At 37.9% G+C, this 22,101-nt stretch overlaps 1 protein-coding gene across 2 annotated transcripts in view; it reads left to right on the top strand.

Moving 5' to 3' along the window:
• Positions 1 to 22,101, top strand: part of APBB1IP (amyloid beta precursor protein binding family B member 1 interacting protein) — a 58,804-nt gene that overhangs the window by 11,572 nt on the left and 25,131 nt on the right. For both annotated transcript variants that reach the window (XM_052694448.1, XM_052694449.1), the window contains exons 2-8: positions 391 to 462; positions 2,748 to 2,835; positions 4,613 to 4,905; positions 9,124 to 9,201; positions 11,280 to 11,439; positions 14,629 to 14,750; positions 21,993 to 22,067. In XM_052694448.1, coding sequence (XP_052550408.1) covers positions 391 to 462; positions 2,748 to 2,835; positions 4,613 to 4,905; positions 9,124 to 9,201; positions 11,280 to 11,439; positions 14,629 to 14,750; positions 21,993 to 22,067 — 888 coding nt within the window. The remainder of the gene's footprint in view (positions 1 to 390; positions 463 to 2,747; positions 2,836 to 4,612; positions 4,906 to 9,123; positions 9,202 to 11,279; positions 11,440 to 14,628; positions 14,751 to 21,992; positions 22,068 to 22,101) is intronic.

Genomic DNA, 22,101 nt, shown 5'->3' with positions numbered 1-22,101 from the left:
GAAGAAGGGGATTATAGCAGAAACATTATCTCCCTATGAATGTCATTTGGCACTGTCCTCAAATCCTGACTCATGCGGCAGAAGTCACCATTATCATGCAGCCCTGTACATGCTTTCCTTGTCTCACTGCTCTCCCTCAGTTGCTTTGAGGTTGGATAAGATGGAAGTTCTCTGAGTCTACTAGTATTTGAAAAAAAATAGTGAAAAATATTGAGACAAAAAGTTGGTTATGTACTTAGTCGTAACCAGGTCCTGAACAGGATTACACCCAGTAAACTCCAGGGGTACTTGGCATCTCCAGTGGAATTCTGCATATCCTCTGGTTTTGACCATTGCTAGCTTTGGAATGAATTTGTGATGATTCATTGCCTGTGGATTTTTTTCTTTCAGATGGAGCAAACATGTGATGATATAGATGAAATGTTCAGCAATTTACTTGGGGAGATGGACATGCTGACCCAGGTAAATCATTTTTTCCCCAATAAAAATTCTTCTGAGAAACCTTCAACTGAATTTCTCTGCCTGACATTTAAATCACATGGCCTGTAGAAGAAGGGAATATCAGTGCAGGCTAGATAGTTATTGACATATAACTGCTTATGAAAGATTCTTTCTCAAAAACAAGCAAACAAATAAATAAGCAATTTAAATCCTTCTTGGACTCAGTCCCAAGAAGGTGAAAGATTCGGAGTTTGAGTCAGAATTTTCAGTTATGAATGCTTTGCATACATGGGTAAATGACATACAGCCTGCATATCATTGTACACTTTGGAAATAAAAACAACATTTAATATTATCTTGAGTGTATTCATGTAGCAATACAAGTCATCTTTAGATATGCCAAAATATTAAGTTACAGCTAGTAACAAGCAGTTCAAGGATTTATGGAGACATTATTTCCAGTGCAGAATACAGTCTTGAGAGGAAACTATAAAACAGCAGGAGCCTATTTCTAAACCTAAATACTTCCTGCAAAGCCTGATGAAAGAGAATTTTTATTTCTAAAAGACACAAGCTCTGTAAATTTGTTGTACTTTAATATATGCTTGTTTGAAAACACTTAAGCTGTTGTCTTAGATGTGATGTGTGAATTTGATTGCTTACAGCCCCTGTTTTGAGATATCTTTTCTACTGATAATTCCCAATCTTGCCAAATTAAATACCAATAATCGTGAGTCACATCATGGGGATTATGCTTAAATAAGTGGCTTTGTATGAAAGCCAGGATTCTGTATTACTTTCTTAGCTGTCAGATCCCAATATTTTGCTCCTTGATAGCTTTTCACCTTCTTAAGAGCTTTTTGTGGTCATGTAAACTCAATATTTGTGTGTGTATATAAAGAGAATTTCTTTTAGGGTAATTTCATTTCATTATTGTGTTTTGAAAACTGACAAAAGGCTGCTTGTGATAAATTTTACTTCCTCAGACAAGGCATGACATCATGTGTGCAGGGGGGAGAGTAAGAGTGTGAGCTTCTCCACTCAGTGGTGCAGATGGGACAGGATGTATTTCTAAAACCAAGACTGACTCTCCTCCTCCCTAATGTGCTGACATCACCCCTTCCCTAAACTCACATGTCCTTCATTCCTCCCTCTCCCCCTACTTACACCAAGTTGATTTTTATGAGAGTAAGTATTAACACAATAGCAGTGTTTAAAGTAATCTGTGGTTTCCAGCTTTGTACAGCTTGAGAAGAAACCAACATGTCTTGAGTGGGTAATAAGTGAAAAGAGTTCCAGGAAAAACATTTATATTAATTTTCCTGAAAAATAGCTCTCAGTTTCAGGCAACTCAAAAATGTAAATGCCCCAGTACCCAGTTTCCATTGCAAACAGCAGCATGTTTTGCTGTTGGTTAGCTGGTGTTATTTGTTTTCAAACATCAGGAGAAGACAAAACGATGATTTATATTAGTAAATATAATGCTGGAGCAAGTGGCACTGCACAGCTCAAATCTGTGCGCGTACGCAGCTAAATTTCACACACCTCCACCTCTCTTCCCAAAAAACTCAAAAAGCCTTTCAAAATGAGTCTGGCTTTTCAGTGTCTCTGTTGGAGGCCGAGAGAGTTGGGGTTGTTTGGTTTAGAGAAGGCTCTAGGGAGACCTTACAGTGGCCTTCCAATACCTAAATTGATCTATAAAAAGCTGTAGAGGTACTTTTTATCAGAGAATGTAGTGATCGGACAAGGGGTGATGGCTTTAAAATGGAAGAGAGTAGATGTAGGGTAGACACTACAGAAGACGTTGTTTACTGTGAAGTTACTGAGACGCTGCAACAGGCAACCCAGAGGAGCTGTGGATGCCCCTATTCCTGGAGGTGGTTGAGGCCAGGTTGCATGGAGTCCTGGGAAATCAGGTCTAGAGGGAGGTGTCCCTGCCTGTGGCAGGGGACCAGAACTCGGTGATCTTTAAGGTTCTTTTCAACCCAAACAGTTCCATGCAACAGCCCCAGCCTGTGCTTTTTCCCAAACCATGCCCAGCTGTTCCTGACAAGAGTGGCGTTTGCATGGTTCGACATTGTACTGGGAAGTATGCAAACCATTGAACACCTGGTATGAGACGGTGCTTTGGTCTTGTCTGTCTTCAGTTTATCAGTCTAGAAATAATCTCAGAAACTAGTGTGTTCCATTCTGTTTCTTGAAAAAGAATTGAGTTAAACACATCTTGGTAACTAATTGACAGATGTTAATGTCTGTAATAGTAGTTATATCATTAAAACACTTTCCTTTTTCTTTTACCTTAACAGAGTTTAGGAGTGGAAAATGTACAAACTCCATCCCCCCAAGTGACCAACAAGGAATTCAGCTTTACTGTAGGTTTTAAGGATTTAAATGGTAAGGAGTTGAATGGACTCATTCATTTTTATACTTATTTTAAATACCTCACAGCAACAAATGTGACGAAAAGCTTCAAACACCTCTGATCTAAAATATAGTATAGAAAAAAGAACTTTGCTGGAGCAGTGGTATGTTTGTGTGTCTCAGTTTAGGAAACTTCAAAGGGACCAAGTGTTTTTAAAGGGACGTTGCTTGGTCTTACAGAAGAATCAGACTTTTTACTATGTCTGAGTGTAGAGAGAAAGCAAAAAAATAGAAGTCGTCTGAAGTATTTTCAAAAAGGCAACCTTTTGTGTAAAGATTAAACTTAATAGAAAACTGTGCTATCTCAGTGTGAAGTCAGAGCTGCGGAAGCATTTATTTCTAGTGGAAGTACTGGCTTCAGTTTCTTCCAGTTTACATTACTTATTCTCATTTTGGCTTGGACTGTCACTTCTGCTGCTTGCTCCTCTGACAAACTGAGTCAAGGAATTGATCTGAGCTTAAAAATGTGCTCTTGTGCTTTTTTTTCCTTTTTTTCTTTTTGCTGGGGGGCTGCTTGTTTGCATGTTTCTATTTATTTCAGCTGATTTCAACTAGTGTTATTTTGTAGAATGAATTTGCCATTAAGCTACATTATGCCATAATGTCTCTACCAGAAAAGTGGTTAGAAATATAAATAGAGGATTGTAAGGCAGCTTTTCCACTGTAAAAAAAAGCTTATGAAAATACACTGTCAGCACAGCAGGTAAAGCAGAGGAAACTGAGATGGTCCAATGACACATTCACTTTGTTTGATGAATGATCTATTCTTTGTTGAAATATTGTCATTTTTAATGTGTAGTTCAGAGCTTTCCATCTCTTTCCAAAATTCCACTTAAAATGCTACAATTTGTGATTCTTTTTTTGAACTAGCTTCTTCAAAGTGATTTAGATCACTGAATGCAGTGATTCTTATAGAACCCTTCTCTTCTAGAAAACTAAATTATCCTACAGGATGTTATTCCAAAGTATCTCTTACAACATTTCTAGTTCAAACAATCTAAGAACAAACTGCATATGAAGTTCCAAAACGCAGTGTAAGACTTTGTCTTACACTCTGACAGAATAGCAGAAATACTGTAACAAAAGTTACAATATTTATATCCGTTTGATAAGATGATTTCAAAAAAGAAACCGTTTTGTTTGTTCTTTTCCTCAAAGAAAGGATCCTCAAAATCCTGCATATTACATGAGGTGTGACACAGAGGTTGATCACACAACTACAGATGTGCTGCAAACACATCTGGTGGTTTTGGTTCATAATAATTTTAAATCTATAGAATAGTTCTAATATATGAAAATGTTCTTTATCCAAGTATCAGTTAAAATGTTTGCTGTATGTTATAGCAAAACTTGCTGAGTATTCTTGTGTGTACTAAACACTGGATAAGTAAATAGCGTAATGGGAGTGAATTGGATTTCTTGCATCCGTATCACTGAGCATGTGCCCATAAACTTTGTTGAAACAGGGTCAGATTTCATAAAACACAGGTCTGAGACAATATCAATGAAAATGAGACTTCCTGTCCTGTTTAATTTGTATTCCTAGAGTTCCTTGTACTCAGAACTTCAGTACAACCAGAATAATATCCATTCCTAAAGCATGTTTGTTTTCTTGAACCTGTTTAAAATCCTTTCCCATAACCCTTATATCTTACAGTAACTATGTCTCCTGTAATTTAATCTTCGCTGAACTGGTAACAGATTTTTTCATTGCCTTCACTCTTGATGTATTTTTTTGTTTTCTATACAGAATCTCTAAATGCCCTAGAGGACAAAGACCTTGATGCTTTAATGGCTGACCTTGTAGCAGACATAAATGAAGTTGAACAGAGAACTTTACAAGCCCAGAAAACTTCTTCTGGCAACCAGCAAAGTGTGGCCACTCAGCCTCCAACAGGCATGGATAATGACTTTTATAGTAAATTAAGTCCCTGTGCTACCATTACGAGACAGTTTAAGGATGACTTGCCCCCTCCACCTCCAGCCCCCAATTTAGACCTTCCACCACCACCACCACCACCTCCTCCCGAGCCACTCAGCCAGGTAAGTCTGAGAGGAATCTTGTTGCAAGAGCTCAGTAACTTGTAATTTTAGAATTGGATTTGCATTGGAACAACTGTGGGTATCCAGTAAAATCCATGTATAAGTATCTTAACTAGAGTCTACACTAACAAAACAGCTATAAATTCTTTTACTGTGAGTGTGGCACTTTCTGCCAGTTCCTGGACATACTGCCCATTCCTTTTGCATTTCTAATAGCCATTCTAATAGCCCAAGACAGACCTTAATCATTGGAAATGGTTTACTATAGTGAAAGATTTTTACTGATTTATTTTTTTTTTTAATAAGTATTAAAAAAATCAGTTTTATCAGTTAGTGATGATCAGTTGTAATGTGATGATCAGTTAGTAATGGAGTGTTTCACTTTGACATCAGTGCAAAGGATGGCCAAATATCCCATCATTTTGTGACACTATCACTTTGTTTACTGCAGTAAATGCTACTGCTACTGATGAGAAGGTTCTGTGGATGTTTCCCTTAGCAGTTGCTGAAATTATCAGTGAGTGTTACTTATAGACATTTGACTTAGTGATATGCTAAAATTTCAGTTATCACAACTTCCTCCATGTTTGTTTTTCTTGCAAACCTGTTTTAATAACTGAAGTCACACATGGCATATCTAGTACAAGTATTTAAAGTTCAGTTCTTTGACATGAGATTGTGGATAGGGAGATAAGAATTTACCCTTTCAGTCCTGCAGGGAGACTGTGTGTGTTAGAAGAGTGATGCAGTCCAAAAAATATGAGTCTGAAATCCTGAAAAGTCTTGAAGTGTCTCTTTGAGTACTCGTGAGCACATAAAATAAGGTGGAGAGGAGTTGTTTACACTTAGGGAATGGAAAGGTTTTAGGGAGAGTGAAAGGTACTCTGTCAGCTGGCGCAGAACTGTACCAGTCAGTTTTACCTAAAACCGTGGGCAATTCATTGCAGCTTAAAAGCCTACACAAACTGAGTATGAATTACCTCATTATCACTGCTGCCTCTGCTTTTAGCACAATACAGGAAAAAAAAAAAAAGCAAAAGAAGCAGAAAATTTTTTAGGAAGAGGACCTTGTTGATTATACTGGATAAAGTTTCATCTTATGTACAGGACTTTTTAGTGCTTGGTGAGAAGAATGAAAATTGTAAACATGGGAGGATCTTCACCATTTCTCTGTCTCAAAGATAATAGTTAACTTCTGATCTTAAAGGAGAATCAACATTTATAAGAACAACAACTAGACTTAATTCAGAGGCTGAGATCTTTTATTTAGCTATTCTTATTCTTATTCTTCTTCTTATTATTATTATTTTATATTTATTTAACTATTATTGATACAGAAGAGATTCTGTCAAGACAAGCTCTGTCCATTGTATTACAAATATATCCCCATCTTGGTTTAGACTGGTGACCTTTAGGGAAGTACCAAATTTCTGAATAGTCTGATTTGGGAGCTGAGCAAGTATGATCTGAAAGGGTGCTTGGTTAGGAGAGCTAAAGACTGGCCAAACTGACAGGCTCAAGGGGTAATAAATGGCTGGTGACAAGTAGGATCAACTGTGGAGCTTGTCCTGTTTAACATTTTTGTCTGTGAGCTGCTTGACACCATCAAGAATCATCTGCAGGTGCTCCCACTGGAAAGGAGTTGATGCCCTTCAGCTGCCAGATTGGAAATGGAAAGTGAGCTGAGGTAGAAGGAGTGTGGCCAGCAGACTGAGGGAGTCATGATTTGTTTCTTTTGGCACTAGAGTGAAGCCACACCTGGAATACTGTAGCCCATTGTGATTGTGAGCATCTCCAGCAGAGATGCTCCTGGAACTTTAATGAGGATGTGAAGTGATGAGGTCATACTGATAGAGCTGTGCTTGTTGAGTCTGGCAGAGGGGGGATAGGGAGTGGTGTAGTGACAACCTGAAATACCTGAAGAGAGCTACAAAGCTAGTGGAGCCAAATTCCTTCACAGCAATGGGAGACTGTATAACAAGGGGTAAAAGCTATGTTTTGTTGCTTTGTAGCTTCAGACAGGGCATTAGAACTTTTTTCATTCTAAGTGCTGGTGTAGGACTGAAACAGGTTACCCAAAGAGTTTATTGGCTCTCCATCTTTGGATTTTTTTGCTGAGCAAAGCCATAGCTGACCTGATATAATGTTGGTAACACTCATGCTTTGATCTGGGAGTCGAACTACAGACCTCCAGTGCTCTCTTCCACTGACACTTGCATGATGTGTTTTAGAGGTCACTGAAATCAACTGTGCTGTGCTGTTCCATTCCTTCTGTGTTGTATTGAGCTCAGCTTTTACAGAGTCAGGTCCCAGGTTGCTCTGCTGAAGCTTGTTTTCATAGCTGTTATCCTGTGTAACCTGAGGGTCAAACAAGATTTCTTGACTGAAAAGAGGTTACACTTGCTGAACACAACTGGAGTTTTAAGTGCACAAGTGCAGCTGAAACTCACCTCTCTTTCTCAGTTAAAATGTTACTCTGGGACTGTGTACTGAGTTGAATCTCTAGTAGCATCTCCTGGTCTCTTTTCAGGTACAGGAGGAGGGCAGAGAAGGATGAGAACAGGAAACAGAGGCATTTCTAAGGAATCTCTCTGCAATATTGGTTTTCCTCATTAAGGCACTGAATCTGCTTTCTGTTGCAGTTCTTGCCTCATTTTCTGGTACAGATTGTGTTGAAATACTGATGTTGTTCCTGCTGTATGGCTTGCTGTCCATGCAGAAAATTACCTATAGGGCTATTACACAAGCTATAACCTGAATGATGGAGGTTATAACCATTTAAAATAAGTGTGAAAAGACCTGATTTCAAATCAGTATTTACTGTCTTTGTTAATGAGTATTTGTTTTGACATTATATTTCTGCTCCACAGAATGATATGCCACTGTAAATGGAAAATTTTGTTTCATCAAAATCCACATCTAGCCAGGATTCTTGATAGGTGATTCCTGAACAAATCAAGACTGACATTTTGTTATGGTTTTGTGTAGTCAAATGAGCAGTGTTAATTATTCCCATTATGTCTGTGATACTAAGGCTCTATTCTATAACCTTTTACTGTGACACAATTAAAAGTATACCATTTCTTTCAAAGAAATGGAGAGCTGTCTCATGAGTTTCCATCAACTCTGACGTTTATTTTTAGAACTGTCTGTAAGCTAAATAAAGCTTCTACATTTGTATGTAGAACGTGATATTATCTGGATAACTTTTATGTGTTTCTATTTGAAGATCCAGAAAACACTGTGACAACATCGTAGAGGGAGAATAAAACTTCTAACCTGTCGAAGCGTTTCTTTAAAAGTGCTACAATTTTTATCTGGTAGCTTATTTACTGTATATAACTTTCTTTATATTGAAAAAGATGAAGGTTGTGAAACTTCCTCACCTCAGATGAGAAGTCTGTTTGTTGCACAGATTTGTACAATGTGTGAATTCAGTTCTGTACAGGTCACATGCAAGAGAAACCTGAATTATACCTGCCTAAATTTATCAGCAGAAAGTCTACCTGCATGGTGCTTGGACTACTTTAGTTAAGATGCTTTTCCTGCTTCTTGCAGGGTAGTGTTTCTGAGATGGTAAGAGGAAGACCACAGTGCAAAAGGCTGTTTACACTTACCCCTTCTGAACAGTGGAAGAACTGTGGAAGCCATTTCTATCCAACGGTTTCAGTTCAACCACAGAAGCTAGTTTGGGATTCTTGAAATTTCAGCATCTCTGAACAGTAGGAGTGCAGATTTTCATGCCCTTGGAGAGGAAAAGACATATGTGAATTCTTTGCCTGGCATTCATAGTGGAGGATTTGGCAACAGTAAAGAGTCCTGAAGCTCTCTTTCAGGTTGCACATCTTATCTTATGTTTCTGATCTCTTATGGAATATTAGGGGAATCGGTGATAAAATAAAGAATCTTTAATGCATCAAGAGGGGTGTCAGTCAGGACACATAGAACAGCCCCATTTTCAAGCATTCCTGTATCATTTGAGGAGCAGCTCATTTAAGGGTGCTATGACTAGAAAACTAAACAGAGAACTGCACTTGTAATTCACAGCTTTGGTGGGAGGATTTTAATTCAAGAAAATTGGGAATTCCCCATAACTATGCAATTTCTCACGGTTTTCCTTATGTTCTGGATACAAATAACAGGAAACAACTCTTTTCAGGTGTATGTAAATTGCTGGCCTTACTTAACAAGTATAGGAATTATTTTGTGTCTTTTCAGGAAGAACAAGAGGCGCGAGCTAAAGCTGACAAAATTAAACTTGCATTGGAGAAGCTGAAGGAAGCTAAAATTAAAAAGGTGAGCCTTAAAATAGTGAAATAAGAGCTACCAATTATCTGTTATCATTGTTCTCAATAATGAAGATCTTAGTAAAAGCCATTAGGCTTTTTTATATTTTGTCTTGAACTTGAGACATCAACAAATATTCTGTGGAACTCTTTCCTGTACAGAGGTCTGTGAGAATACTACCTCTGGGGGACTTATTTCTAAGAGGACCAACCTTCCCCTCCTCATCCCCCAGTGTCGAGGCAAAGCCCACAGTCCTGAAAGATTGCTTTAGAGAAAGTGGAAGGTATATAAAAGCATTGCTTACTCAGGCTGTGCTGATTCCAAAAGTATTAAGCTTCTCTTCTAGACTGGATATGGCTTTAGCTAATCTCAGTTAAATTAGTGAGGATCTTCTTGCTAAATCATTTCATGGCAGTGCAGTAATGTACAAAAATTTGCTCCAGACTAATTAGTTAAAAGCATTCAGCCTATGTCTTTGCAGCACCGAGTATCATGTAAATGTACCTACTCGTCCTAAGCTATTGTTACAGGTGAACTCAACAGAAGCTGCAGGTGTTCAGTGGCTTTGAAAAATGGATGTAAAGGAAAAACAGGCATGACCTTTCAGTCTTGCTCAAGTAGGAGGTGTGAATCATAGATCAGAGCCAGAAGGCTTTTGAAGAAGAATTGAAGCTTCCAGTAAATTTGAGGGTGTCCATGTTTAAGATGATTTCCACAGAACGCCATACACCTGTGCACATTGTGCTACTTCTGAAGCAGCGTACTGGGGGAATTTAATCAGGGTTGTCTCTTAGATCTGTAACAAATGCTGGTCACCTTTTCCTCGCAGTACTTGCAATTTTCCTTGGCAAGAAACATTTGAAACATTTTTTTTTTCTACTTTTTTTTTTTTCCCCACAGACTGGATTTGGAAATGTTGGGTGGAACTTAGACCTAATCTTCTTGTGGCCATTTCCTCGCTAAGCTGAAATTTCTGTCAGTTCTGAATTCTCAGTTACCTAAATAGTTGCCAAGAAATCTAGTCTTCTCTGTTCTACGAAAAATTGGAAGCTGCCTACATATTTCTGTCTGCAGTCAACTATAACTAGATAAAATACCCTTTTTTTTTAATCCCAGAGACATTTTAGATCATGCATGTACAGCATTTCTTTTTCTGAATCATCTGAGCTGTGGCTCAGTTGCTTAGTTTAGAGAAAATACGTAGAAGGGCTAGAATCAAAGCAAGTTCACTTTTTTGTTATATTTGCTTTCACTTTTCAGATACAATGTAGATTTTTTTCTTGAGAATCCTACCTCTCTGCTTCTGTGTCAGCTTTAAAAGAGATTCTGTGGCCCCAAAGCCTCTCATACCCCCTTTTTAAAAGGAGCTATTTATGCAAGATGCTATGGAAAAGTCCTCCCAACTCACCACTTTAGTTCCAGGTTCTCTGTACAGATCCTGCAGACAATTGTTATTCTACTTTCAGTACTAATGGAATATTTGAAGTACTTTGTAATATATTTGCAGTGCTTTATCAGGTTTTACATACTTCAGCATTTTCTTGTGTTGTTCCTCTCTGCAAAGATGCACACAGTTTCTTGTTTAACAATTGCTTCACAATATAAAGGGACAATGAGTGTCTTTCAGCCAATGTAACAAACTAATCTATTTGCTTATTATTGATTTCAGGTTAGTCAGTTGGCAGTTGGAAAAATTTGTTCTTCTCATGTAAAACTGAATTATATCTTTCCATACTAGTAGCTTTCATTAAAGACTCTGTGTCCTTTTCTATATGGGTTTCCTATCAAGCATTTTCCTTAATTAGAGAGATTAACTTCTGCTTTTTCTCCATAGCAATTTCACCTTTCGTGTAGCAATGCACAGGGTAAAGTTCAATTTCCTTTTTTTGAGAAAAGATCTTTATTTTGGTGGCAATATAATGTCAGAGCTTCCAATCTGTTTTATTCTCCGGTCTCACTGTGCCACAGGATGCCTTTGAACCAGTAATAACCTTCAGCCTTAATCTTTCTTATTTGCATTAGCAGATTCAAGTTAGCCCGTTATTTGCTTCTGAAATTAACTGAGCCTTCTGTGACTCTGTCCTCAGCTTGTTGTCAAGGTGCACATGTATGATAACAGCACAAAGTCACTCATGGTAGATGAACGCCAGGTGACACGGGATGTTTTAGACAATCTCTTTGAGAAAACCCATTGTGACTGCAGTGTGGACTGGTGTCTGTATGAAGTCTATCCAGAGCTGCAGATTGGTAAGTGGTGTAGTAGTAGGGTTATTTTTGAGCATATATTAAGTAGATACATTGCATCTTATGCTAATTTTGAAATGTAATAACATTTCTTCTGCCTATGTGTCTGCTGGTATGGAAAATCCTAATCTAGAAGCTGAAGGAGGATGCAGGAATACGCCATTCTTACTCTAAAATCAAGCCTTCCATTTGTCAGTGGTGCAGGCTGCAGAAGGCTTCTCACTCAGCACTATTTCCACTGTTCAGTTTTACACAATCTGAAAGGATCACCTGAGTTTTACAGTGTTTGTTAGGGAGTGACAGACCCAAACACACAACCACTCAATTCTACTCTGTGAAGAGAAAATGCAGTGCTGAAGTGCTGTCAACAGACTGCTACATACCAAACAAACAAACACTGTCATTAAACAAAACTCAGAAGCATTTCAGTCATCTCTGGTGTTTTTCACTTCTGATGGTCCTTTTTTTAAGCACTGTTGTGAACAGAATATTGCTCTTCTTTGGGGGTGTTGCTCTGCTGATGATACCTTATGATTTAGGGAGTAACTACCCAGCCCTCTGGGTTCCTAACAGACAGCTGTGCAAAGCATGTACATTATCAGGTGCTATTTCAGGAGTTTTGTTTCAAAAAGACTTCAGTGTTTGATCATGAATGGAGTATTCTCTTACTGTAAGTTAATTCAGAATTTTTTATTGTCTAGGCTGTGAAGGTATTTACATGAAAAGAAAATAGAAAATTGCCACAACTTTCTTTAAGAGTAGCATTCGATAGAGAAACTGGAAATTGTCAAACAGGCTCTAGCATTCTTGGTTTACAGACTCACAGCAAGTATACAAAAATACACAAAGAAAGGTGAATATCAATATTGTAATTCAACAGAACCTCAGGAAAAATCAACCTGCTGAACTAAACAAAGAAATATAAAAATAGCTGGAAAAAGCCTGACTGCTCATGAGCAAGGAGGTACTCCTCTGCTTATAAGAACAAAAGAGGCTGTAACTGCCTGTCTGTTCTTTCTACTCCATTAAGATGATGCGTGAAGATTGCTGCATTCTTTTGTACCAGCCTATCTTAATAAAGAAAAGACTGGAGGTGGCATTAGACCCTAGAGGTGTCACAAATGTCACTGTGAATAGTTTTAAAGTGCTTTCTTATCTTAGACAGTTGCTTCCTCTGGTATTTTGTAACTTGGAAAAATGTGTCTGAGTGTTAAGATGACGACATATATTATTGTATTTATGTTATGAATATTACAGAGAATGTACAGGGGTGTATTCATGGTCTTGATAGGCATTTTTTTAAATTCCTCATCACACAGTTATAACCAGAGATACCAGGGAGAGCAAGTGTTACAAACATTGAAGTGAAAAGACCTTTTCTTTAAAAGTAAAAATTGATATTGCTTTAATCCCTGCTAAATCTGGTGCTTTGCGCTCTATTAATACAATAAAGAGTTGTTCTCATAATGAGTAAAAACTATTCTAAAATCCAGGACAGAAGAAGAGTAGGAAAACAAATAAATCGGTAGTTTGGAAAAAGTCTGTGAACTGCTGAGGCAGCGGCCTCTCACCAGGTCCAAATGAACTGGGAATGAAGCCTTTCTGTTTGCAATTAGAGAATTTCCATACGGGTGCAATGGTACACATTCTTTTTTCTGCTTCCACTGTATAACAAAGTTAGTGTTAAATAAGGAAAAAATGATAAAAGTATAAATCCCCCCCACCTTACTCCTTCTATTTGCCTCTCTTTGGTACTCTCAGTGCAATCACAGCAGGTAAGTTCTCTGTTATGACTTAGAATCATTTTGCAGTTTTCCTGTAAGACAATGTCTACCCTTCAAAAGGTTACTTGGGTTTAAAATCTGTAATAACTAATGCATCTGTTTTAATATATATTTAATGTATTGTATTATGTAATGTACATACATGTTGTATATTCAATAAATTTATTAAGTATACAAGCATTTTATATATTGCAGAAATATCAGTTGTTAAAGTATTGTGGTTGCTTTTGTGCTAACAATTGTGTACTTGTGAACTGGCCCTGAAACCAATCCCAATTTGTGATTTTTTTTTAATTCACAAAATTTAGTCACGCTGGGGCATACTGACCTCTTTTCCAAAGTAGAAGGAAATACTACTGAAAGTCTATAAAATATATGCTATCTCCTCTTACACTGTGCCAGCCAGTCTAGGCCATTGAAATATGTAATCATCAAAGACTGCTGATGTGGGGATACAGTTGTTCTCAGGGAACTCCAACTTAAAAAATGAGAGCTGGTTGAATTCACTGCCCGAATACTGAATTTATAGAAAAATGCAATTTGAGTCCTTTCAAAATTACCTGTCAAATTATGCTGAATTCCTTTTCCTTCTGAAGGGCTTTCTGTGTCTGTTCAGTTGCTTTATATGTGAAACCCTGGAAGGAGAGATCAAATACTACCTAACCTCAGCTTGGCAGGTGGCTTTTATGGGTGGAGGCCCTGAGTTCAGATCAGTTCAAGAAGGGAGAGATCTGACGGTATGTCATACATCTCCCATTGATTACTGCTGAGATGCTGAGTGAAACAGAAGATCTTCACATCAGTTTGTACTCTGCCTTTCTATTTCCTTTGTTTTGACACTTGTTTTTAACACAGTTGCCTGAAACAAAAGATTTCAGTTTTAGCACATCAAATTTTTTTCTGGTGACAGAAAGCTTTCCTTTTTTTTTTTTTAATTTCTTTTTTTTTTTTTTTTTTATTTCAGTTAGTAAAACAATATGAAAATAAATTTTTAGGGTTTTTTCCCCAAGTCAGAAACTCTGGTGAGAAAACATCAAAACATCTCTGGTCATACTGAAAAAAAAGCAATAAGAAATTAAGGCTAATAAACATGAAGGGCACCGAGAGACATGAATGTAACCATCCACTCCTAGTGGATCACTCTTTCCGTCCTTTGCAGTCTTTGGGCAACAGCACAGAATGCAGGAGGACTCCAAGTCATGCTTGAGCGTGCTAGACTTCTTCTGTAGCTGATTTGCACTTCCACATGACACTATTTTCATATGGATTTGCTCACTTCTGTGCAGAGGAAAAAAGAGCCAATTCTGAATGAACATCAGATAATGACTCCACTCTGACATAGGAATTTCAACAGCCTCAGCAGAAGGGAGAGTGTGTATGACTTACATTATCTTTTTTGTCTCTCCAGAAAGGTTTTTTGAAGACCATGAGAATGTTGTTGAAGTGTTGTCAGACTGGACTCGAGACAGTGAGAATAAGATTCTATTTTTGGAAAAAAGTGAAAAATATGCTTTGTTTAAAAATCCGCAGGTAAGATGCCATGGTATTTGGATAATGATGTCATTTTGTCTTTGTGCAGCCTATTGCATTACTAATTTGTTTTCAGCTCTGTTCTAAATTACTTATTTCAGCTGAGTTCTAAATCAGAGATAACTAAACGTGTGTTTTCAGGAAAAAAAAATATTGAATGCAAGGATTTGAAAACCCGTGCTTTCTTTTCTATTCTGCTACAAGTTTTAAAATCATGTCTGCACGGGTTAAAAAATAACAATTTTTTAGAAAAAAAAAAAAGAAGAAAGATGTGTGTACTTCACCACTGGTGAAGTTGACTTGCTGATATGGAAGATCTGCAAAAACCCAGCCTTTGTCAGTGCTGTAGTTTCCACCGTTGTTTCAAATGATAAAAATCAGTACTGCCTTGAAGGCCCAGTCTTAGTCAGTTATGTGTGAAAATTCTTAAGTAGTCTACTGAGTACCAAAGGGAATTATCTATATTTTGTTTAGACTGGGAAAAGGACTGGGTAAACACTACCATTCTTTGTGCACTAACTTTGCAAAGTGAGGATCTGTATTTCACATAGATTTATTCACAAATCATTTCTTTCTTGCATTACTTGGTTGAAACCATGCTTACAAATACCTCAGTACATACAAGTGATGGATTCCGTCCTGACCCTGTTATCTTATTGAGCATCCTGAGGGCAGCAAGAAAAAATGAGAAATTTCAGCATTGCTGAAAAAATAAATACATAATTTGGCAGCAAATCTCACCAAGGTACCCATTAGGAACGTTTTTTAGAGTGAGACAGTGCTTCATATAAAATCTGCAGAGAGGAAGTGCATAAGAATTATCCACAGTCAGGGAAAGAAAACTTATCCTGGAATGTATATAGATTGATATTGATTTTTAATATGAAACAGCAAAGCAAAGTTTGAAAGTAAAGCATACAAGATGACTCAAGATGTCATACTACTGCACATAAACATACTTAACAGTATGAGCAGAGGTTCAGTTGTATATTGTTGTACTGATGTTTGCTGTGGCTAAGGGCAGGGCCACCTGGGAAGTAAATCTTAGATGAAGATTCTAGGTATTTTGATTGCCATGACTTCTTAAAATAAACACCACCTAAACCAAAAGCAGAATATGAATCTTAAGTCTGCCCTCCTCAGGACACACTGAGCTTGATCTGGATGGGTGTAGTCTTTGAGCTCCTGCATCTCTGTGATAAGTTCAAAAACAAACAGCCTAAGGAGACTGTATCAGTTGTGGCTATCATACTATTGAAATATTATGCCAGTAATGAAGTCTAACCATCTGTCAGGCTCAGTAAATTCAAACACTGTGGGACATGCAAAATAGTACAGTCATATCAACAGTTTGTCTTTCAGACAGAAAGTAAGCAGTATTGCACAGAGAGAGCTCACGAAACATGGTAAAATATAGAAGTATAGTGTATAGAGGAGTTTGGTTGAAAGGGACATTCAGTGATCGTCTCCATGTGCCTGACCTCTGCAGAGCAAACCAGAAGTTAAAGCGTATTTTGAGGACATTGTCCAAATATTTCTTGAACACTTATTTTATTATATATGGTACATAATCTGGTCTGACTCCCTGAAAAAATAAACCAAATGGAGGGGAGGGCAGTGTATGTGATTGTGTAGCAAACTACTTATGGAAATTATGATATAAGCACTGAGAAACTGAAATCCAATGCTCTGATACAGTATTCTCAGTACGTTCAGCCTCATCCCTCTAGCTCAGACTATCTCAATGTTGCTTCATTCTGTGAATACAGAAATTGCAGAATGCTTTTTTTATATGAAAAGTGATAATGCTGCAGCAGCAGGATTCTTTGTGTTATTCTTGTTTAGTGCTTATTCTGTCAGAGGTTATCTGTAGAGATCTGTAACTTGCAGATGTTTTTTCTGGGGAAAAAAAAAAAAGAAAAAAACAGCAAAAGAAACAAATTCCAAAGTTGCTTAGGTGCATACACTTTATTCATAGACAAATTAGTGATACTAAGTTTTAATCACAGAGGTTTGGTACAATGAAATGATTTTTTAAAATCTAGCTATAAAGATGTCCAGATGTGGCCTCCAGAGAATGTCCATGACCTGTGCTAATATTAATTCTTTCTGCAAGCTAGCCTATCTATCTGGTGCAGATTAAAAACCAATCAATTAAACGTGTTTCATTCACAAAGGAGGAACTGAGGTTTTGGAAGGCGAGGTTTATCTGCTGTGTCTCTGCTAGCAACCTGCTAGCTAACGCCGTTGGCTGTTTTGGGAGATTGCCATCTTGTCATGCAGTCTTCTCTAACATTTAACTACAGCTTTGTTCCATAAAACAATTTTTGAAGTCTTCAGAACACATTTTGGAAAAAACATTTGCAAAATCCTCAGGTCTCCTCCCCCTTCTTCATCATGACAGACACTTCTGCTGCTTCCTCACTGTGTTATAATTCACCCTGCAGAGAATTCACAGCAAAAGACTGTTCCACTAATGGCACTGGTGATTCATCTACAGAGATGGAACGTCATGACTCTATGACTAAAGAGTGAAACAAAAATACATACTGGTACATGTACAGATAAAGAAAACCTTTGTGCTATAGGAAAGGCTGGGCTTTGTCATGCAGTTGAGTGATGCTCTGTATGATGCTGTATTTGACTCCTGAAGGGGAAGATCATCAGATTTAAAGGCTATTTATTTTTTAAAAAGTTCGAGGAATTATTCTTAGCTAATAGGACTAATGTAGGAAGTGTTTTTGCTTCACTGTGACAGTCTAAACTCTTGAGTCACTCCTAGAACACCGCATTTGATTTTCTAATTAAATGGACTGATTTTCTGTGTGTCTATGTTGCTGATAAAAACTGCCAGGAAAATATTCAAATGATCCAAGTGACACCACGTGCATGTTCCTTCTGTAATTTCTGTAATTTGGGGACATTATTCAGGAAAATGTAAAGAGATCTGGGTGCAGTAAGTGCTTCGTGCTTCTGCTCCCACATTCATAAGCCAAAAGCAAGAAACATGCCCTCCAATGGAAAATCCATTGAATTGAATGAGGATTTTACTTCCTCAAAGCAATATTAAACAGCACAAGGAGATGCAGTAAGAAGTTGTAATATCTTTCATATCTAGACATCCGTAATGAGCTTCACTCTTGAGTATTTATTTTGAAGTCTGTGAAATTGGACTGGTATCCACCAGGTGACAGTTCTGTTTTTTAACCACTTTGGCCAAGCTTTAAGAGTCATGGTTTCTCTTGCTTTTTTTTTTTTTTTTTTTTTTTTTGTCTCCACTGTTGACCCAGGAAGGAAACATAGAAGGGTGGCAGAAACCTGACTGTTCAGCATGCTGGCAAAGGCATGAAGAAACAGAAGTGGGGAAAGGGAAGTGTTTGTTTTTTTTTTGCCGCTCTCCCAGTCGTTAGTAATCATAGCTTCATTTTCTTCTTAGTGTATTTGTGACCATAGTGTAGTTTCAAGTTGACCATAGTGTAGTTTCAAGTTGAAGACACTATGTAGATAAATATTGTTCTGCCTTGGGATAGTTGCATAAGCAGACTTTGCACAGTTTAGCTGTTTTACAGGCAGCTTTTAATCAGCCTGTTCAGTGCTTTGTTAGCTATATCTTTGGTTATGCGCATCTTTCATTTGTTCCATGTTCCCTCCTCCTAAAACACTTGAAGGTCATCATCCTCCAGGCATGAAAAGTCAGATGGAGACATTTCTTCATATTATAAAATCAAGCAGAGTTCTGTGGGCTTCAGAAGAGCTTTGCCTTTAGCTTCATTTCTTTATTTACATTTGTGCTCTCCAGAGCAATTATTGGCATATTCTAATAATTTGGTTTAGGGGGCACATGTATCATGATACAGGTTGCAGATATGACCACCTCCTCATTTGTATTTTTATTCCGTACAAACCATGCTGTGTTCTGCACTCAGCTGAAATAGGATACATGTAGCATGCCAGTGTGAGCTCACCAGTTCTTGATTCACCACAGGTGCACTTTGGATGAGGGTAATCAGGCAGCTCATTGCATGAAGGAGATAGATGCGAGTACAAAGCAGCAGCTTTGCTGCATGGTGTCTTCCATCGTTCATTATCACGTGATGGTTATATGCACAAGAATAATCTGGCATGAATTTTAACTACTTTTCCACAAAAAAAAAAAAAAAAAAAAAGATGACTGTATTCCACAGTGGAAAGGTTGTATGCAGTGCAAGGCACAAAATTAACTTAGTCTGGCCATAAAATCCTTACAGGAGTTACTTTTGTGCATGTGGTCATCAGTTCGTTTTGCCAGCTTCCTGTGTGAGCACAGAGGGAAATGTAGGCATAATGTCCCCTAAATATGTCATTCCTGGCTGTTAGTACGTGCCGAGACTGCCCCTGTAGCTCTGCATTAATCTGACTCAGGTAAAAGGGGATGGCAGAGATCTGGCTTTGTGTCACATTCAACTGATGCAGTATGTGTGGGCATGGGGAAGAATTCTTAAAGAACAATTGATTACTCATCTCCAATCCAACAGTAGGAAAAATTTCTTTTCTTTGAGGGTAGTTAGACACTGGAAAATCTTCCTAGCAAGATAGTTGATGCCCCTTGCTCAAATGTTCAAGATGCATTTGAATAATGCTCTTAGTAACATGCTTTATGTTTGGGTTAGCCCTGAAATATTCAGGCATTTGGACTTGATGATCTTTGAGGGTACCTTCCACCTGAACTATTCTATTCCATTGCATTCCATATTCATAATCCAAACAGAACAAAGCAAAAGCAATGGCAGAGTGTGCCTTTATTATAACCACTTATGTTTACTTTCTTATGTTATCATTGTAAGAGGGTGAATCCATCCTGTTAACTAAGCTCTGCTTAAGTTTTTTCTGTTGAGAGAAAGACTGTCTTTTGAAGTAAAACTTAATTCTCAAATTTGTAGACATATGCTGAAAGCTACCCCGTTGCCACATCTTGTCCCATTAAGACATGACATCCCAAGCCAAACATGCTTTTCTCAGTGGTATCCTCAGCCAGGCAAGAGCTTGCCTTTTATCATGCCCTTTGACTACTGGACTTGGAATGATGTCTTGTGGGCACATGTGCTTGCCTCCCATGGGATGAGTTCTTCTGATGAAAAATAGGAGACCACACAGTGGTAAAATAAGTACAGTTGTACAGTCTGCTCCTCAGGTCTTCAACCACTGACAAATAAAAAGCACCGTGCCCTCTCAAATTCCAGGGCCAAGACATAAAGGAGGTAATCAGTAATAAATGAAATTTGTATTGACCGGTGAAAGATGACAGTATACATCTGTGTAACGTTGATTTATGAAAAAGCAGCCTTGTTAGAGATCCTGCGTGGATAATGTTACAAACTTTCCATCTTTACCACTGATTGTCAGTGCTGGGTGGTCTGTGTTTCTGCTAAATAAATGCCAGATGCTTGAATATGAATCAGTTATAATCAGAGGAGCTTTGTTTCCTTATTACCAGTGTGCTGGGGACTTGACTAAGTCAGATGAATACTCTCCCCACTCGTAGTAGAGTTGATGACTCAGGCTTTGTTGAGACAGTGACAAAGTGTACTTACCTTGACAAATTGTCCATGTGTATGCTGGGGGGGGAGTTCTACAGTGTCTTTACACTGATCAGTAAGAAAAGAAGACTTTCAGCTTGCATGTCCTTCTGCTTTCTGCATCTATGCTAAAGTCCAGAGGCCCAATCTAGCTTAACGGTGCCCTCTGAGGTTTCTGTTCATATCTTCATCAGTGAAGAAGTGTGTGCCCACATCAAACAAGCACGCTGTGATAAGGCCCCGGAGGGAGTGCTGTTGTATATATGCAGGGCTCTTGGCTACAGCAGCTCACGGTGGTATCTTTCTTCCAGTGGATTGGGTGGAATTGTTATTCACTCAGACCTATGGTTTTGGGCTTCACAGGCAGGCATTGCAGTACGAAATACACTGAGAATACACTTCCAAGCAGATTTTGTTTTGAGTTGTTTTGTGCTTTTTTTCTGCTATGAATAATGTGTTCTGATGCAGTCATGAAGCTGTGGTCTAAAATATGCTTGCATACCTTCATCTCTGGACTTGAAATGTATGTAGGTATTCTGGAGCCAACGAAGTTTTGTTGCATATCCTGCATATAAATATTTATGTATAGTCTGTCAGTGGCACTGAATGTTAAAAGTCTCTTTTCTGTTCACATCTTGACATCTGCATAGGCTAAATTGCAGGGTGTCTCACTTTCTCATGTCCCCTATCTCACTTAATGTGAATTTTTAGTACAGCAGTTTTTTTCAAAAGCTGCCCTTGAGGTCATCCACACCTCTTCCTCTCTTGGTGCCCCTCCAAAAGCCATCTGCTGTGGCTTGCATTCTTGCAGACTGTTCATGACACTGCTTGAAAAAGATGTGGTTATGTGGAAAGGCAGGGTTTCATCTCAGATAAACTTTTTTGCTATAAACATGGTATGATGGCAGGGTAGATATGCTGCTTGTTCCATATAAAGTAGAAACAGCATATTCCTTAATGTGTATATTTCTTATTTGTCTTTTGATGAGGTTTTGCAATCATGTTGTAGCTTACTCTTTGTTGATTTCTGTCCATGTAAATACATTGCTACATTTTGGTAATTTTGAGACATATGTATTTCTGATAAAACAGTAGGTAAATTCTCATTTTTCTTGCTACATAATTGCTGAAGGATAAGTAGATGGTTTTCAAAGTTTGTTGGGTTTTTACAATTTTGTCTGCCTCCTAGAAAAAGAACATGTTTTATAATTATGCCTTCTGTTATGTAAACTTAACTGCTTGACTAATTCAAGGGAAATCAGTAAGACTGTCCCATGCATCCTGTGTTTTCAAGTCCTGTGTGCACTTCTGTTTAGCAGGTGATCAAACACAAGAGCTTTGAGCGTTATAATTCTGATCACAGATCCACGTGCTACTTGATGCATGGCATAACTCCTTGACCTATCTGCTTCCTTTATGCATAGTTGCCTTACTATCTGTAGGCAGCTGGTGTCTGTGCTCTTGAATTACCATCAAAATGAAGAATTAAGACTCATCAGCAGGCAACTATGATTAAGGTTTTGTGTAAGAAGTGTCCAGATAAGAAGTGTCCATATGCATCTGCTGAATTATTAGTCTGCATATTCAGTATCAGAAGATTGAACACCTATTGAATGGGTTTTATCAAACTGATTACTTGTATTGGTATCTTTTTAAAGAATATGAATTTTTTTTATGTCTTTATCAGAATTTCTACCTGGCAAACAAGGGGAAGAATGAAAGCAAAGAAATGAATGATAAAAGCAAAGAAGCTTTACTGGAGGTAAGCCAGCTTTCTAGGTTGATAATGGAAAGGC

The sequence above is a fragment of the Tympanuchus pallidicinctus genome, unplaced genomic scaffold (assembly GCF_026119805.1).
Source record: "Tympanuchus pallidicinctus isolate F22 unplaced genomic scaffold, pur_lepc_1.0 scaffold3, whole genome shotgun sequence".
In the NCBI taxonomy this organism is placed as follows: domain Eukaryota; kingdom Metazoa; phylum Chordata; class Aves; order Galliformes; family Phasianidae; genus Tympanuchus; species Tympanuchus pallidicinctus.
The sequence above is the reverse complement of the archived record's forward strand: the minus strand, read 5'-3'. Positions and strand labels throughout refer to the sequence as shown.